Below are 14,730 nucleotides of genomic sequence, written 5' to 3'. Positions count from 1 at the left end.
TCTTCCGACCCGTTTTCTACGGCAATCAGGAAGACTGGACGGAATCACCCTTCTCTCCGTCATCTGCGATCCCGTATACGAATACTCCACCTGAAATCCGTACCACCTCAGATTCGTGAGGTGATGCCTCTAAGTAGGGTTTTTGATTTCGGTATCAGTAATTGCAACAAAACGCAAAACTCCACGCAATACAAATCCAAACAATCGAAATAGCAGGCTTCAGCCTCAATTCACACAACGATGTAACTCCTTACACTCGCGAGAATTACGGAACCAAAGTGGATTAAAAAGTGAGTTAGTGGTGAAATTATTCGATGAGCCGCCACATTATACGCTCCAGTAGCGAAGTCCTCTTTACCCGTTCGTTTCATCACATGTACAGGTGTAAAGAGTTGCCTCGTCAGATAAGCTTCTTATTCTTGAACTTGTAAAAGGTGTTTCACATTTCCGGAATCACTATTCAAACTATCTTCGGATTATTTCCTACAGCTGAAGAGAACCTAACATCTAGCACAGAAAAAAACTCAACGCACACAAACACTTAAAACACAAACACTTCAAATCACACTTCTTCCGTCCTTTGCGCAATTGTTATAAAGTAATCATAATTCGGCTTCTCAAATTCTGTTTTGCTATTGCCCTTTTTCATTACTATTTGTGTTGAAATGTTTATATATTCTCTGGAAAGCAAAGCATTTTCTCTCATAAACGCATTTATGAAATTTCTAAGGGCGCTCTTAGAAAAACCCTTTTTTGAGCCCTGTTTTTCCAGCCTCCATGTCCCTCACAAAATTTCGGAATTGTCTGAACTTCCAAAGCTGGTTGGAATCATAGGAGAAATCTTCCCTTCCTCTCATCCATTCCTACAAGGAATGGAGTAGCATTACTCCATCCATTGAGTAACGACGTTCTGGTACCACCGCTTTCTTTCCGACCCTCAAATGTGGGTTTATGAAGAAATCAACCCTGGTTTCCTTCGACTCGAACGACTTTTCGAAGACCATGTGCCCGTTTTTTGTCGCCCACCTTCTCTCTACAGAAAGTTCTTGCTGACGTTACCTTCATCGCGTCATGTATAACGTTGTGGTTTTAAAGTAGTAATGAGAGGAAGATGATTGTTGCGGTCGTCGGTGCTGCTCTATACTTTCTCCTTCACTGGAAATCAGGAATAACTCAGGAATGTGGAGAAGGGTAGTGTGTATCCAGAACAGAAAGGACGTACACTAAGGCAGATACAGCTAACTCGGGAAAAGACAAGTACCACCTACTGCATGGCGAATATAATGCCAAGAATTTCCTGTGAATTCCAGTGCCATCCTCTCAGGAGGATGGACAACACTGGCTCATATTTTTCCTCATGTTGCGGCGCGACCGAGGTTCGATTTCGAAAACGAACTGGTTGGTGGTGAAGTTGCGTAAGCGCTTGAAACCTTTGCTAGCTCTGATCAGACAGCTGAGTTGGGCAACCGTCTGAGAGCGCTACTTTGAACGCAACCGCAAGTCACGAGCTGCATCAGAAGTCACTACGCTTTGACCTGACCGTGACTGTGACCGCTCAGCGAAGCCCACGGGCGTTCTGTTTCTGCCTAGTGGATGTGCTACTTGGATGCTCGCGCGTAAAATAATTTCACAATAGTGAGTTGTAGGAGATGAATAAATCCAGATATTCATAAACTCGAAGTGGTAAGGCTTCAACCGCGTACCTGCTGGCGAAATTTCACATAAAGCCTTCTCCCAATTGTACGAAAATATCATTGGACATTTTTTTGGATATTCAGAAGCACCTTTTGTACTTTCTAGTGCCACTATATCAAATGTAGTTATGTGAATGTGAAGTTCATGATTTTTCTTCCAAAGAAATTTTTATATGCTTCAATGAGGTCTTTTCTAACACGTGTTTCTTCAGAGGAGCGCTTGATACGATAGCATTAAAACTATGCCAATACTTCCATTAATTTGCCCTGCCACATTTTGAAAACAGTATAGCAAGGATAGGATAAGCCGGTGTTTTTGAAACCTTTCCATTATGTTCATGTTCATTATTACCAGAATTTTCACTTCCGGTGCACATAAATTTTAAAAAAACTGACTAAGTTTAAAATGAGTAGTGGGAAGAGACTACGTTGACTTTTGAACATTGTTTCGTGGAAAACAAGGTCTTCGTGTCTCAGAAAAATGAACGACAATTGTGATTCGAAGAAAATAGAAGTTTTGTAAATCTTGTCCGCTTGCCATTTGGCAAGCGGACGTAATGACTGCAACTAGTTGGCCATGAATGTGAAGCAAGAGCTGAGATTGTTACCGGTCTTTAGTCGTCCCGCGTCATAGCCTAAGTAGCTGCGTTCCCGTAGCCGTGATAGGTAGTTAACAACTCCGGCGCTTGGTTCACATTTTCGTCCGACAAGAAGCTTAGTACGTTGCTTTGCTCTCTTGTGGTCTATTGATCACCTCCATCATCACCACGTCGATTTCCCGCTGGGGACACAGTGTAGTCAAAAACCAAGCTCTCGGCTCAAGTTGTCTGCGCTGCGTACCGTTGTGCTCCCGACTCGTCCCCAGAAAACGCTTGAAACCCCGCCAATCTTCTCAACTAAACTCAACTCAACTCAACTCAACTTGCGAGTACTTGAAAGCTGCGCCGAGGTGCACGTAGCTGCTTACGCGATATTGCACCACAAACCAAAACCTTCTGACTCCTCTCTGTTTTCGCTTGTTATTTTACGTAGTATGGCTAAGCTTATTTATTATCCATTCCAGCTAGTAGAATAGTCTCTCCTGCGACAACGGAAAGTACTGGCAGGAAGGAAATAAATTCTTCATGATTTTCTTAGTGCCAAGAATCCAGAAGTAGATCCGTCAACAACAAAATAGAACGAACAGTACGTAACGTGTTTGTAGTGTCTAATTTACATGATTTCTGCAAAAGCCTTCACTGGTGACAAAATGTTGCGGTATCTCTCTCTTTCTCTGTAGGTGTTTTGGTAATTTGGATCAAAACGACGCGAAGCTTGGTGCAGTTGCGTACTCAGCTGTGCTGGAAGCGGGCGGTTAGTGAGATGAAATCCTCGTTCGCCCCACTCATCGCTGTAATCCAAGTAAAGTTAGCGATGGTCCCAACTCAATCTCAACCGCGCAGGCTTGAACACAGCCGCTTACGGAACGGCACACATCTTCAGGTCGTCGTTTTGACTCGAATATAGGACGCATCGCAATTGGGTTTCTCGAAGCAGCGCTTGCCCTCGCATATGGACCGAAGGTCGGGCGGCCGTTTGTTTTCATTCAGTGGATATGAAGTAGTTCCATTGTTGTGGACATCCACCTGTTTGTTTAGAGAGCTACATAAATCTATTACTGGGACCCTGCTGCGAATCGAAACTTGCGGGCTGTGGCTTCCCTTAGCTTCATTGCTAAAATGCTTGAGCACACCTTTAAGATAAAAATAGAAGATTTCTTGTAAATGAAGGATGATGTGCGAGACGTGTAAAAGTGTTACATTTACCCTTGGATGGTTGTTCTTTTCCCGTAGCCAATTCCTGAAATTGAGCAGCTTTTCCATTTATTATAAGAGTGCAAATCACATAAAGCACCCGATTGTGTTGTTGTCGTCTTCTTGCTGTCACTCCTCATTCAAGCTGATTTCCTCCAGAAAAGAAAAGATTCGTTACTAAGTCTTTGCGATCACAGAACAACGATGTCGTAATCGTGCACGATGTTGTGGACGAGAACCCCGCTTGTTCGTAGTAATATTTCGTCGGCGTCACATGCGTGCCTGATTTCGAGGCTAGGCATATTGTGTCCTTAGCTCATCTTTTGTGTACTTCTTGTTCATTATTTTTGGACTTGTTGTTTCAACGTTGCCATTGATTTTCTTGCTGATACTGGCGAATCTTCATCCAAGATTATTATCGCGTCCACACTCCTTGCGTGCACATCATCTTTATGATCTTATTTCTATACGTTATTATTTAAATGTGATAGTCCTTGGGTAAAGTGTAGTTTGAGGGGAGGACACTCAATCGCGTTCTTATTTCTCGAAGTAAATAACTAATCAATCGGGTCCCTAATACCTAAGCATTGGTCTTAGAGGATCTATGACATGCGAGCTAAAGCTACTAAGAGAAAAAGGGAAGGTAAAGCTTTCAGAAATAAGAACGCGGTTGAGTGGTCCCTCACCTACATTTTTCCCTAGTTATATTAACAAAAGCAGTAGCGTTCTTGAATCTACACTGTCTAACCTGTTCGAAACATTTTTACCTCTTCAGTTTAGGTAGAAGCAGGCCGTAGTCACCCCAAGTAGAAATTTCGCACAAGTATGGCATGGCGGTTTCAGCCCTCAAAATTCAAAAACACGACACCGCACATCCCCAAGAAAGAGGTTCGTTCTTACATCAAAAACTTTTTTTGAATCCTTAAATTTTTTATCAGTTAGTAACTTTAACTTTAACAAGCGATGGCGATGTAGGTGACGCATTCGCAGTGAAGACAGTCAGATTCATAGATTATCACCACTGTTGTACAAAGCAGCATCCATGTCTCGTCAATACTGTGAATACGTTTGAAAAAATATGTATACTATGTTTTCTTAAGATTTTTTCTTTTTTGCTTTCGTTCCTGCACAACTGGACCACTATCTGCTTAGCATTTTGCTGATATAGAAACGGGACCTTCGTGTTTGTTGTTTATTAGACATAACACATGGTTCATCCCTTTCCTCCCTTTTGAACGGATGGTCCATGTAAGAAAAGCTCATTTCTCCGGTTTCACATTGCGATTTATTTCAGGAAACAATCTTCGATGTCCCGATCGGTAATCTTTCGTGTACAAATAATGCTATTCAAGCAAGCACAAACTACTTAGTTTTCCACGTGGAGGGAGAAGGTTATTTTCCTCACTTCTTTGAAAGAAAGTCCCTTTTTTTGATGAGTTTCAACAGTTGTGTATGTGGATTTTTGCATGCAGTTTCTGGTGATTCCTGAGGGTTTCTGATGTTCAGAAGGAAAATAAAGAAAATTGTTTGTGCCTTACACTCATTATATTCAGGTGGCAAACTTGGCGCTTTGCCAATTACTGCAAAAGGAAGACGAACGCGTAAAGATATGGCCATAATCTGTGCTCATGGAGGTGCTTTTTTAAATCGATCTACTTTTCTTGAGAATATACCGGGGGTTTTTTGTCCTACATATTTTTCTAAATTCCAGAGCAGGTGGACGACTTTTGCTTTATGACTTTCGATGACGATCTGTTAGTGACTTGTAGTCGAGATGATAGCGTGAGTGTTGCTGTTGGTGCCTTTCTTTACCCTTTATTTTCATTTTTCTTGTTCAAATGCTGAAGTAGAATCACTGTTTCGCAGTTTTAGTTGAAAGTATGGCGTCTATCAGGCGAAGAGGCGCTTGCGGAACTTAGCGCTGAAGTCAATATTGGCCAAAGTGTGCTTCTTGAAGCTTTGAAACCACACACAACAGCTTTGAACATCATTGCTGCTGCTTCGTTTGGTGATGCATACGTCATAGATCTTGAACAGAAGACTTCAGTCATAAGTAAGTTTATGAAAGATTTTGCTCTCTCACCATATTTGTATCGGTAGATATCGTTTCTAATCACTAATAGCACATTAATCTCAGTTTTTCGTGGGTTTGCCTTAATGATTCTCTTATTCAGTTGTGAATTATTAAGGTCCGATTTACCGGAAAAATACGAAAACTAGCTCTTGCCACCAATCTTTTCGAATTCTGTGCCAACTAGAAACAAAAGTTGTTTTGTCAGCATTTATACTAGTCGTTCCGTTTTACTACTTCGAGGGACTTATCATATTTTGTTTTCAAGCACTTTCTGGTTTCTTGGATAAGGGTCAGGCTCTGGATTGGAGTGAAGACGGTAAACTTCTTGCAATTAGTGCTGATAAAGGACGTCAAGTGAGTATATCGTTTCTTCTTTGTGTTCCTGTTTTGGATCCTTTTTCTTTGCTACATTCATATTTTTCCCAAAGAGACTGAGAAACGAATCTTTTTGAAACACTTTGTATGGATTCATTCATTCATATTAGCGGTTTTTCTTCTACCGTACCGTTCTGTTAAACATGCTAAACTCTTGTCTTACAAACACATAGTGAGTATGACATTTTAAATTGGTTTGAAGGTGTGCGTTTACGACGTTAGGAGCGGTTGTTCACCGATTCAGAAGCTGGATGTTCATCGAGGATTGGGGCGCGAGTCGCGCGTTCTTTTCTGTGGAGATCGTCTACTCTCTAGTGGTTTCACTAGTGTGAGTATCTAGTGGTTTCACACGTGAAGTCATGCAGTTGATGAATTAGTGCTGAGATTCTGAACAGTTTTTTTTTGTAGCGTTATGTCAGAATGTTGTTTAGAAACGTACTCAAGAAGTTCACGTTATGGACGTTGGAAAATGGGACAAACCCATTCACACACAGGAGTATGTCTCTACTACTGGTGTACTAATGCCGTTCTATGACCCAGATACGAAACTAGTGTTTTTGGTTGGTAAAGGCACCAACAAGCTATTTCTAGCCGAATTTCAAACTAAACAACCATTTCTGTCGCCAGGTAACTTTTTCCGACTCTACTTTCATGCAGTTAATGTCCGCATTTGCAGTTTTGCAAAGTGCTTCACATCACTTGTGATGTTTCTATTCTTGTGTTTTGTAGTATATGAAATGTCGCTAGCGGAGCAGAATCTTGGCGCTTGTTTGGGCAGTAAACGCAACGTTAGTGTTATGAGTGGTGAAGTGGATACATTGTACCAACTCACGAAGCACAGTATATTGCCGATTCAATGCATAGTGCCTCGAAGGGTTTGTTCTTTCTCCTCTTCTGATCATTTTAATCATGTGCTTGTATTTTTTAAATCTATGCGTATGAGAGCCGGAACATACAGGAATAGTCGTCGTTTATTATGTTCAACCATGTGATCGCGGAGTGCTTTTAATTGAGGCAGGAGAGAGGAAAAGAGGGCGTGATGCGGTATGCTCACCTTGTTTAACATACGGTGTCGACTAGTGTGCAGTGTATGTCCCATGATCTTTAATGCATCAACCGCGTTTGACCAAATTTTGCATGCATTTTTCCTGGAATCTGACGTGTGCCAAATCAAAAGCATCTATTTGTTAAACTTGAATTTATTAACTACTACTTACTCTTTATTCAATTCTCTTGTTTCCTGAACCCAGCAAAACGTCGCCTTTAGGACTTCTACCGTATGCAAATATCTGATGCAGCAATCGCTTCCGACATTGCTTTACTAAGCCCATCGGTTTTTTTTTCTTCCGCAAATTTCATCGTTTACACTATCAGATTATCCAGCGTCAAATGAAGCATATGATAGCATTTCTACGTTATACTCTAGTATCTAACGTCGGTTTTATCAACTTTATGAAAGTGTGGTGTAGCGGTTAGAGGTTCCGCTTCCTGCACGATCGATCGGAGGTTCGAATCCGCCCTAGTGCTCACCAAGCCTTTCATCCCTCCGGGGTCGATAAATTGGTACCAGACTTGTCTGGGAGGATAAAAGCACTGACTTGACACATCGGCTAGCCACTGCAAGTCATTGTATAGGCCAGATACACGTTCGTAAACCTCAAACGATTCTGAATTGAAGTGAACGTGGGGGCGCATCCCAAGCGGATTGATTAACGCCAGAAACTTTAACTTTAACTTTATGAAAGTGTTGTGAATTAGGACTTGCATAGAAAAGTTAATTTCCATCAAAATACTGATTAGATAAGTCGGAGCTCTCGAGTAAAATGGCATATTCTCGCATGTTCAATACATCAATTCCTCTAACCGGAATGTCCTGAAGTTCTACAATTTATTCCATTTTATTCCGTGATTTTTGTATGATGTTTCCCTGCAAACAGTGGACAATTTAGATTTCTTGTCATATCCCTGCAAATATGCATTTTTACATGTACTTCTATCTTAGATCCAAATTAAGCAAAATCAGAGAAACCAAAGAAAACGGTGTTAAATACTTTTCAGATTTTGCCGAGTGACTTTACAGAAACATAGTGCTGCGAATGTTTACAACGGTTGATGAATTATGCTGCGTTTTGGAAGCTAAATTACTGATGATCAATTGGCTGAAGAGAAAAAAAAAACAGAAAGCTGCTCGATGAACCTAGATAAATTTGCTTAGCGAATGTTTGCGTATAGGAAAACCTACTTGAAGCTTTCTCAGTAGTACATTCTTAATAGTACAGGAGCGTGCTCTCTACGCTTTCGCGTAGGTGAAATTTATGTTTGTTGTTTTTTCATCTTTTCTGAGTTCACCGATTAAATTAGTCTTGTGAATGTTTCAGTGATGTGCTCTATTTCTATAAAATACATCGCAAGTCACTATTTATCTTTCTATCCATCAACATGGGGAACATTTGCAACGTCGCTGTTAATATTTGTAGGTACCTACATAATATAGTATATTTCAAGTTTTCTGGATTCACTTGTTTCAGAATCAATCCAGCTACTTAGTACTAAATTTGTTAAGTAAATATTCCAAGGCTACCTCTTAGTATATTGAGTGCATGAGAGCTAGACAACATCGGAGTGCAATATGGAGTGTTCTCATTTCTATTGAAATAGTATGATAGTGATTTTGACCAAAGAAGTATATTACAGTCCTATCGTGACTTCCACGCCGACCTATTCCCTGATACACGGGGTGCGAGTGCTGGGTGTAGCTCTTCGGAATGGCTAATGGGTTCCAACGCTGTTGTGAGTTTGTTTTTTTTTTGTCCCTCTCCTTTTATTTCTCCTTCCATTTTACATGATCGCTTCGAGTCGCAGCTGTGAAGATTGTCACACTTTATATCGACACAGATGTGCTGCTGTTTCAGCCGGCTAAAGTTTCACTTGCTCCTAATGCTGCTCCTGTCTCCTTGTCAACTCAGAATTCATCTTCCTGTTCTATATCGGCCATCAAACCAATATCAACTACTACAACATTTATCCAGTCATCTGAGCCTGTTGTGGCAAAGGAACAACAACCGATTCCACGTGAGACGCGCTTGCGAGCGAATACAGATATTTCAGCAAGGAAAAAGGATGAAGAAATAGTTACTGATGTGGTGAGTTCCTCTCTTTTCCTCTGAAATTTGATTGGTTTTCTTTCCTTCTCACGCATATTGTGGCAACATGTTAAATGAATTTACAGTCTTCACTTAAATGCGAAGATCCGAAACAAGAAGTGAAAGAGCTGGTCTACGCTGACGATGAAATTGCTGAAAAAGAGAATGAAATGAATGATTTCGTAAAGGAAGTGAGTTTACAAACTGAATGAAGGAAGCTATGGAGAGACCCTTAGGGAAGACATATTCATAATCTCAATTTTCACCGTGAGTGCTATCTTCAAACTGATATAATAAGTCTGGTGCTTCTGTATTTTTGGTTGTAAATAGCCATATATAGTGTATTTGTTGCAACGGAAAAATTAAGAGAACGGACTCACACTCTAAGGAGCCGGATGCCAGTGCAGGATGTCACAAATTGGAACGCTCCTCGCCCACGGAACGCGTTAACGTAGCACCAGCTGCTCAACCACCGATACGAATTCGTCATCTAAATAATACCGATGGTGAGTTCCCAGAGCGTTCCAAGTAAATTGTTCTCAAAAGACTAATTCAACTTCTAGGTACATGTGCTCGTTCGATAACGGCGCGGGTTCGGCCAAAGTCATGTGTTGTCGGTCAGATGGCATCCAAATTTCGTCATGTTGAAACTTTAGCGGGACCGAAGGCTAATAATGCTATTTTTACGAATTTGCGTAACGTGAATACTCAGCTCCCACTCGAATCGAACGGAGCATGTGTCAGCGGAAAGGTTGGTTTTTCTTGAAACAGTCAGTAATGAAGCGCTAAGGCAGAAAAGAATTTTGTACATTTCCTGTCCATATTCATGCTAGTTCTTCTTGTTCTTGTAGTATCGCATGGAAATAGATTTTTCTACTGTTCATTTAGGTTAGTTTTTGCAACGCGAACAGAAAGTGAATTAGTAATATCAGTAGCAGTACTAGTAAAGTGTTTGAAATATTGAACAACTCAAACAACAAAACCGTTATTGACCCTCATGTAAATAGTTGGTTTTACGTGAATCATGGCCATGAAACTAAAGACGGGAGAAAGAATTCCAGTTTATCGCAGTGCCCCTGAAAGGTCCCGCTGGTGTGGTTGGTATCTACGACGTGGATAAGCCATGTAAACTTCCCGATGGAGTTATGGATGGAATTTTCAACAAAGCTCAGGTATAGCCCCGATGTTTTGTGACCTCTGACCTTTGTGACCTGAAGAATAAATTGTGTTTGCTTCTGGTAAAACTTGACAATTGTTCTTCAGGTGACTGATCTACACTGGAATCCATTCGATGATGAACAATTGGCTGTTGGATTAGATGTGGGGTCAATAAATTTTTGGCGTCTCAGTAGGTCGGACGGACCTAGAAATGAAATGCACCCTGAAAAAGCGATGAAATTAGGGGGAGAGAAGGTACGCTTCTACTTACGAGATATTTTAACATCTGCAAGACATAAATAATTCAGGTACTGTGCTTCCAATGGCATCCGATGGCCTCTGACTTGATTGCAGTGGCCTTGTCAAATTCATCTATCGAGATTTGGGAAACTAAGTCCATGACAAGAAGAGCAAGGTACTCCTTACTACAAGCAGCATCCATCAAGGGCGAATTCATTGCGTGTCTTTAAGGATTGTATCGCATTCTGCTCCTGTATTGGCCATGGGGTGGAGTTACGATGGTCATCGGCTTGCCTCTATCGCTAGAGACTTCATGCTAAATGTGCATCAACCGCAACTTGGAAGCGACTGTTTAATTGCACAAAGAAAGGTATTCACAACTCATCTTTTTTTTTGTCCAACATATTAAAGTTGTCTTTTCTTTGTAATTTTCGACGTTGTTTTCATTGTTGCTCTCGATTGCTTTTATTTTCTGCTGAATCCAGATCCCTGCAGGTTCTCGACCGTGGGCATGCTGGTCGTGTTTTTTTCGCATGCGACGACCGTCTGATTATCGTTGTGGGTATGACGAAAAGTTCCTCACGCCAAGTGCAGTTGTTCGACGCTGCATCTCTAAATGACATTTACACGCAACATATTGACAATGGCACACAACCACTAGTTCCTCATTATGACTATGACTCCTCCGTATTGTTCCTTAGCGGTAAGGTGAGTTTTAAAGAGCTCTTCCTGCTTTGATAATTATGGTAACCACAATTCTTCTACTTGTGACATTTCTCGACTACACATCCTCTTCCTCTGGCTAAGTTTTTTTCTTTCAGGGTAGTCGGATTATAAATATGTTTGAAATTTGTTACGATTCGCCGTATCTTCTTCCACTCACACCTTACCTGGCTCCTGTCATTGGTCAGGCTATCGCGTTTCATAACAAAAAAAGGTTCGTGTTTGTGTATTGTTTATTGGTCATATAATCAATAATACATTATTGATTATGCTGCGCCACACCCGCTCATATGACTCATGATATGGGCGGGTGTGGCGCAGTCGGTTAGAGGTCCGTTGTAGCCTCACGTTCTAGGGTTCGAAACCGCCCTAGTGCAAACCAAGCCTTTCATCGCTCCGGAGTCGATCAATTACCAGACTTGTCTGGCAGGTTAAAAAACTGACTTGATCATCGGCTGGCCCCCGCCTTCATTGTATAGGCCAATAAGCGTTCCAAAACCTCAGCGATTACGAATTAAAGTAAAACGCGTTGGCGTATCCCAATTGGATTGGTACGCCAGTGACTTTATTCTTTTACTTTTAATAATCATATAATCTTGTGCGCAATGTTTATGACCAGCACTTTCTATTAACTGGAATATTTTATTAGGTGTCCATGTTGGACGTTTTTGTTGGAAAATCAGGAATTTAAGTGTAGTTGGGTCAAACCGATCTGAATTCTGGTACAATCGCGCAAACAGCTATGATGGAAGTCGTGGTGGGAGTCTCGCTCAGGTCTACAGCCTAGCTGTAACTATTGAGGGTTCCACAGCGAACGCACAATCTGTCAAGTTGTTTTGATGGTACTGTATTATAAGGAAAATGACGCCAGACGGCTATGGACATAGCAATAAATGAAGAAAATGACAGTGCAAAAGATCACGCAAACTTGAAGGTGTTGGTTTGGGATTTACAACTCTCCATTTATCACTATTTATTGAAGAAGAATATTGAAATAATGTTGCTATTATTTCTGTTGTTTTCCCATCGATCCTACCATTCTGTTTGTTTCTGTTTCATCCTTCCATAATAGTAGTTGTAGGTGTAACGTGATGGCGGTTGAATTTCAAAGAGCATGGAGGTTAACAGAAAAATCGATCGAAGAACTGATATTTCGCGTGCCTCGGGTTAAGGTTAGTTTTATGCACATTTCCATGTTTCTGAATTATGAAACTAGTGTCCAGATTTTTTTTCGGAACTTATGTACTATATTTTGATTCCACATAGTTTGTCTACTTTTGTTCAAGGCGTTGAAGTTATACGTTCTCCTGCTTCAGAAAGACGTCTTTCAATCTGATCTTTTCCCGGATGCCCTGGTTACGTGGAGACCTGCTCTAACTGCAGAAGAGTGGTTAGCAGGGAGCAAGAAAACTCCTGAGTTTGAAAGCCTTAAACCGGAAGGGGTTAATGAATTAGGTAGGCGGCGAGGATAATGTGTTGCGTGGTGAATCCAGTTGGCGTTTTATTGTAATTTCGGTTAGATCTTCGATTTCTTTTTATTCTTCATAAGGATTCCAGCGCTGTCGGTTGCCCCTGAACCACCAGTTCGCTCTTCCCGCTTTTCGGCAGTCCTTGAGATAAATGAGCACAAATCTGAAATTGTATCTGAACCAGATAAAGACGCGGTATTTCTGCATTCTCAAAAACTAGTATTTTCGTGGAGAGGATTTTCATTGCAGGTGCAACTCAGTTGGTCCGCTAAGATTCCCAACGACACCACATTGGAGCAAGATTACATGGAGGGTGTTGCTGAAGAAGAGTGGACTGAGTCACTCTAATGCTATAAAACATATTAGCATACTCAATGTTCTCTCATGATCATTGAAAAAGTTCGGTTGGACTTTTTCCAATTTTCTCAGCTGTTCTACTTGTTCATGTTGAGTTTACCTTGCTATATATTGTTGTTAGTGCCGTTACATTGTGCAGTGTATTTGTCTTACCGGTTCTAAAACTAAATCAGAAGGAAAAATGAAACAATATAGTCACCTCAATCAAACATTGGACTGCTGAAGTTGTCTAGTCGATTTGCTGTGTTGTGAGTGCATCTTTGTTTGTGCTCAAATGCTGCCGCTCTTCTCCTGTCAGTATCCTTTCCAACAATCATTTATGTTACTTCACAAAAATGATTGTTGGAAGATGTGGATGGTCACAAATGTGAGTGAAACGATGAATGCCATCCTCATTCTAGTGCCCGTTCACTTTTATAAGCTATTTGATCTTAACGTCCATCTCAGAAGGGTATGCCCTGTTCTCTTATTTGTACTGTAGTTCCTGCTGGTTTCACTTCACATTTCTTTCATTCCAGTTTTTAGTACACTCCGTCTCGTTGTCTCTTGCTAGCGTTCGATTTGACTGTGCAGCAGACTTTTGTGATTCGTTTGTTGACGCATTTTTCAATGCTTGTAAATAGTTTTATGATATACCTAGGGACCTGCATAAGCACGATTTCGTGGTTATTGCGCGTTTGTTTTATGGGAAACAAGCCAAATGAAGAGGTTACTTATCACTTGTGACTTTGGGTAGAATGGTCCATACATACTACTGATGAAAAGCAAGCAGTACAGTATTCTTGTGGAGAACTTGAATGTGCTCGGTATTTGTGGTTTTCATTGACTCTTTTGATCAGGCGCATGGGCCCTTAGTTCAGGCTTTCTGGAAAAACGCCTCTTTCTTGATATTTGGTAGGTAGATAAGCTCAGGAACACAGCTTTCTTAGAATATTTTTTGCACTTTAAAATGTCGAGGGACTTTCAAAATGAGAAATTGTTGGAGTGTTTAGTGGGTCTCTTCATCTCGTCTTGAAGAACAGATAAATTTACTACGTCAAACAAGTGTGGAATATTGATGCTATTTTGTATCAGAGACTCTTTCAAGGTCAATGAACTAGATTAGCTGTTCGCTGATTCACCATCCTCTACTAGACCCTATCTCAACAATCAAAACTCTGTAACACATCAGAGAGCAGTTGTTGATCTGGAGAATGATCTTTAAATGGACAGATTGATTTGGAGTAAGAACTGTTAGATGCGATGGTTTTATATGATTTCAGTCACTTCCAAATTCTGGGTCTGCGCCTAATGTGCTGAACTAGATAACGGCGCTGGGAATTCCACGATGTGTACTACGGTGGACGAGGTAGCGTATTTCGATGAGAGGAAGAGTGTGCGTTTACTGCATTCACTCGCATTCGTCTCCTTTAACAACGACCACTTCTACTATTTCGGTGGCATCAATTTTTTTCGCTTTTGCAGACTTCAGAAAACTCTGGGTGCTAAGGTAGGTGCAAAAGGCCGGTAGGCGGGACCTGATTTGGAATTCGATTAGGCTTCTTTCGGGTTAGAGGCGGGGTAACACGAAACTGACGTAGTGCGACACCTCACGAAAAACATAGAGTTTGCAGTGTAGGTAGCGAATATAAGAGTGGCTCCGATCAATCTCCCCTAATCGTCCTGAAAAACGGCGTGGGAACTAACTTAGTTCCTACGAGGTAC

The 14,730-nt window shown here is 41.1% G+C and overlaps 1 protein-coding gene across 3 annotated transcripts; it reads left to right on the top strand.

Moving 5' to 3' along the window:
* Positions 1 to 4,312: 4,312 nt before the first annotated feature.
* On the top strand, positions 4,313 to 13,017 carry RB195_010358 (uncharacterized protein; the record flags this gene model as incomplete). Of its 3 annotated transcripts, XM_064191328.1 has the most annotated exons (24): positions 4,313 to 4,375; positions 4,782 to 4,878; positions 5,041 to 5,121; positions 5,199 to 5,269; positions 5,360 to 5,540; positions 5,827 to 5,915; positions 6,139 to 6,264; positions 6,368 to 6,563; positions 6,666 to 6,811; positions 8,631 to 8,726; positions 8,849 to 9,079; positions 9,166 to 9,270; positions 9,447 to 9,585; positions 9,643 to 9,830; positions 10,141 to 10,251; positions 10,343 to 10,492; positions 10,546 to 10,652; positions 10,709 to 10,847; positions 10,973 to 11,185; positions 11,299 to 11,414; positions 12,282 to 12,372; positions 12,517 to 12,655; positions 12,758 to 12,864; positions 12,919 to 13,017. In XM_064191328.1, 24 exons carry the CDS (start codon positions 4,313 to 4,315, stop codon positions 13,015 to 13,017), a joined length of 3,081 nt encoding a protein of 1,026 aa, XP_064048909.1. The 3 variants fall into 3 exon arrangements, with proteins under 3 accessions (XP_064048909.1, XP_064048911.1, XP_064048910.1); XM_064191326.1 differs by lacking the exons at positions 4,313 to 4,375; positions 4,782 to 4,878; positions 5,041 to 5,121; ... (4 more) ...; positions 6,368 to 6,563; positions 6,666 to 6,811 and having other exon boundaries at positions 8,709 to 8,726; XM_064191327.1 differs by lacking the exons at positions 8,631 to 8,726; positions 8,849 to 9,079; positions 9,166 to 9,270; ... (10 more) ...; positions 12,758 to 12,864; positions 12,919 to 13,017 and adding an exon at positions 8,315 to 8,317.
* Positions 13,018 to 14,730: the final 1,713 nt, after the last annotated feature.

Source organism: Necator americanus, chromosome III (genome assembly GCF_031761385.1).
Source record: "Necator americanus strain Aroian chromosome III, whole genome shotgun sequence".
In the NCBI taxonomy this organism is placed as follows: domain Eukaryota; kingdom Metazoa; phylum Nematoda; class Chromadorea; order Rhabditida; family Ancylostomatidae; genus Necator; species Necator americanus.
The sequence above is the reverse complement of the archived record's forward strand: the minus strand, read 5'-3'. Positions and strand labels throughout refer to the sequence as shown.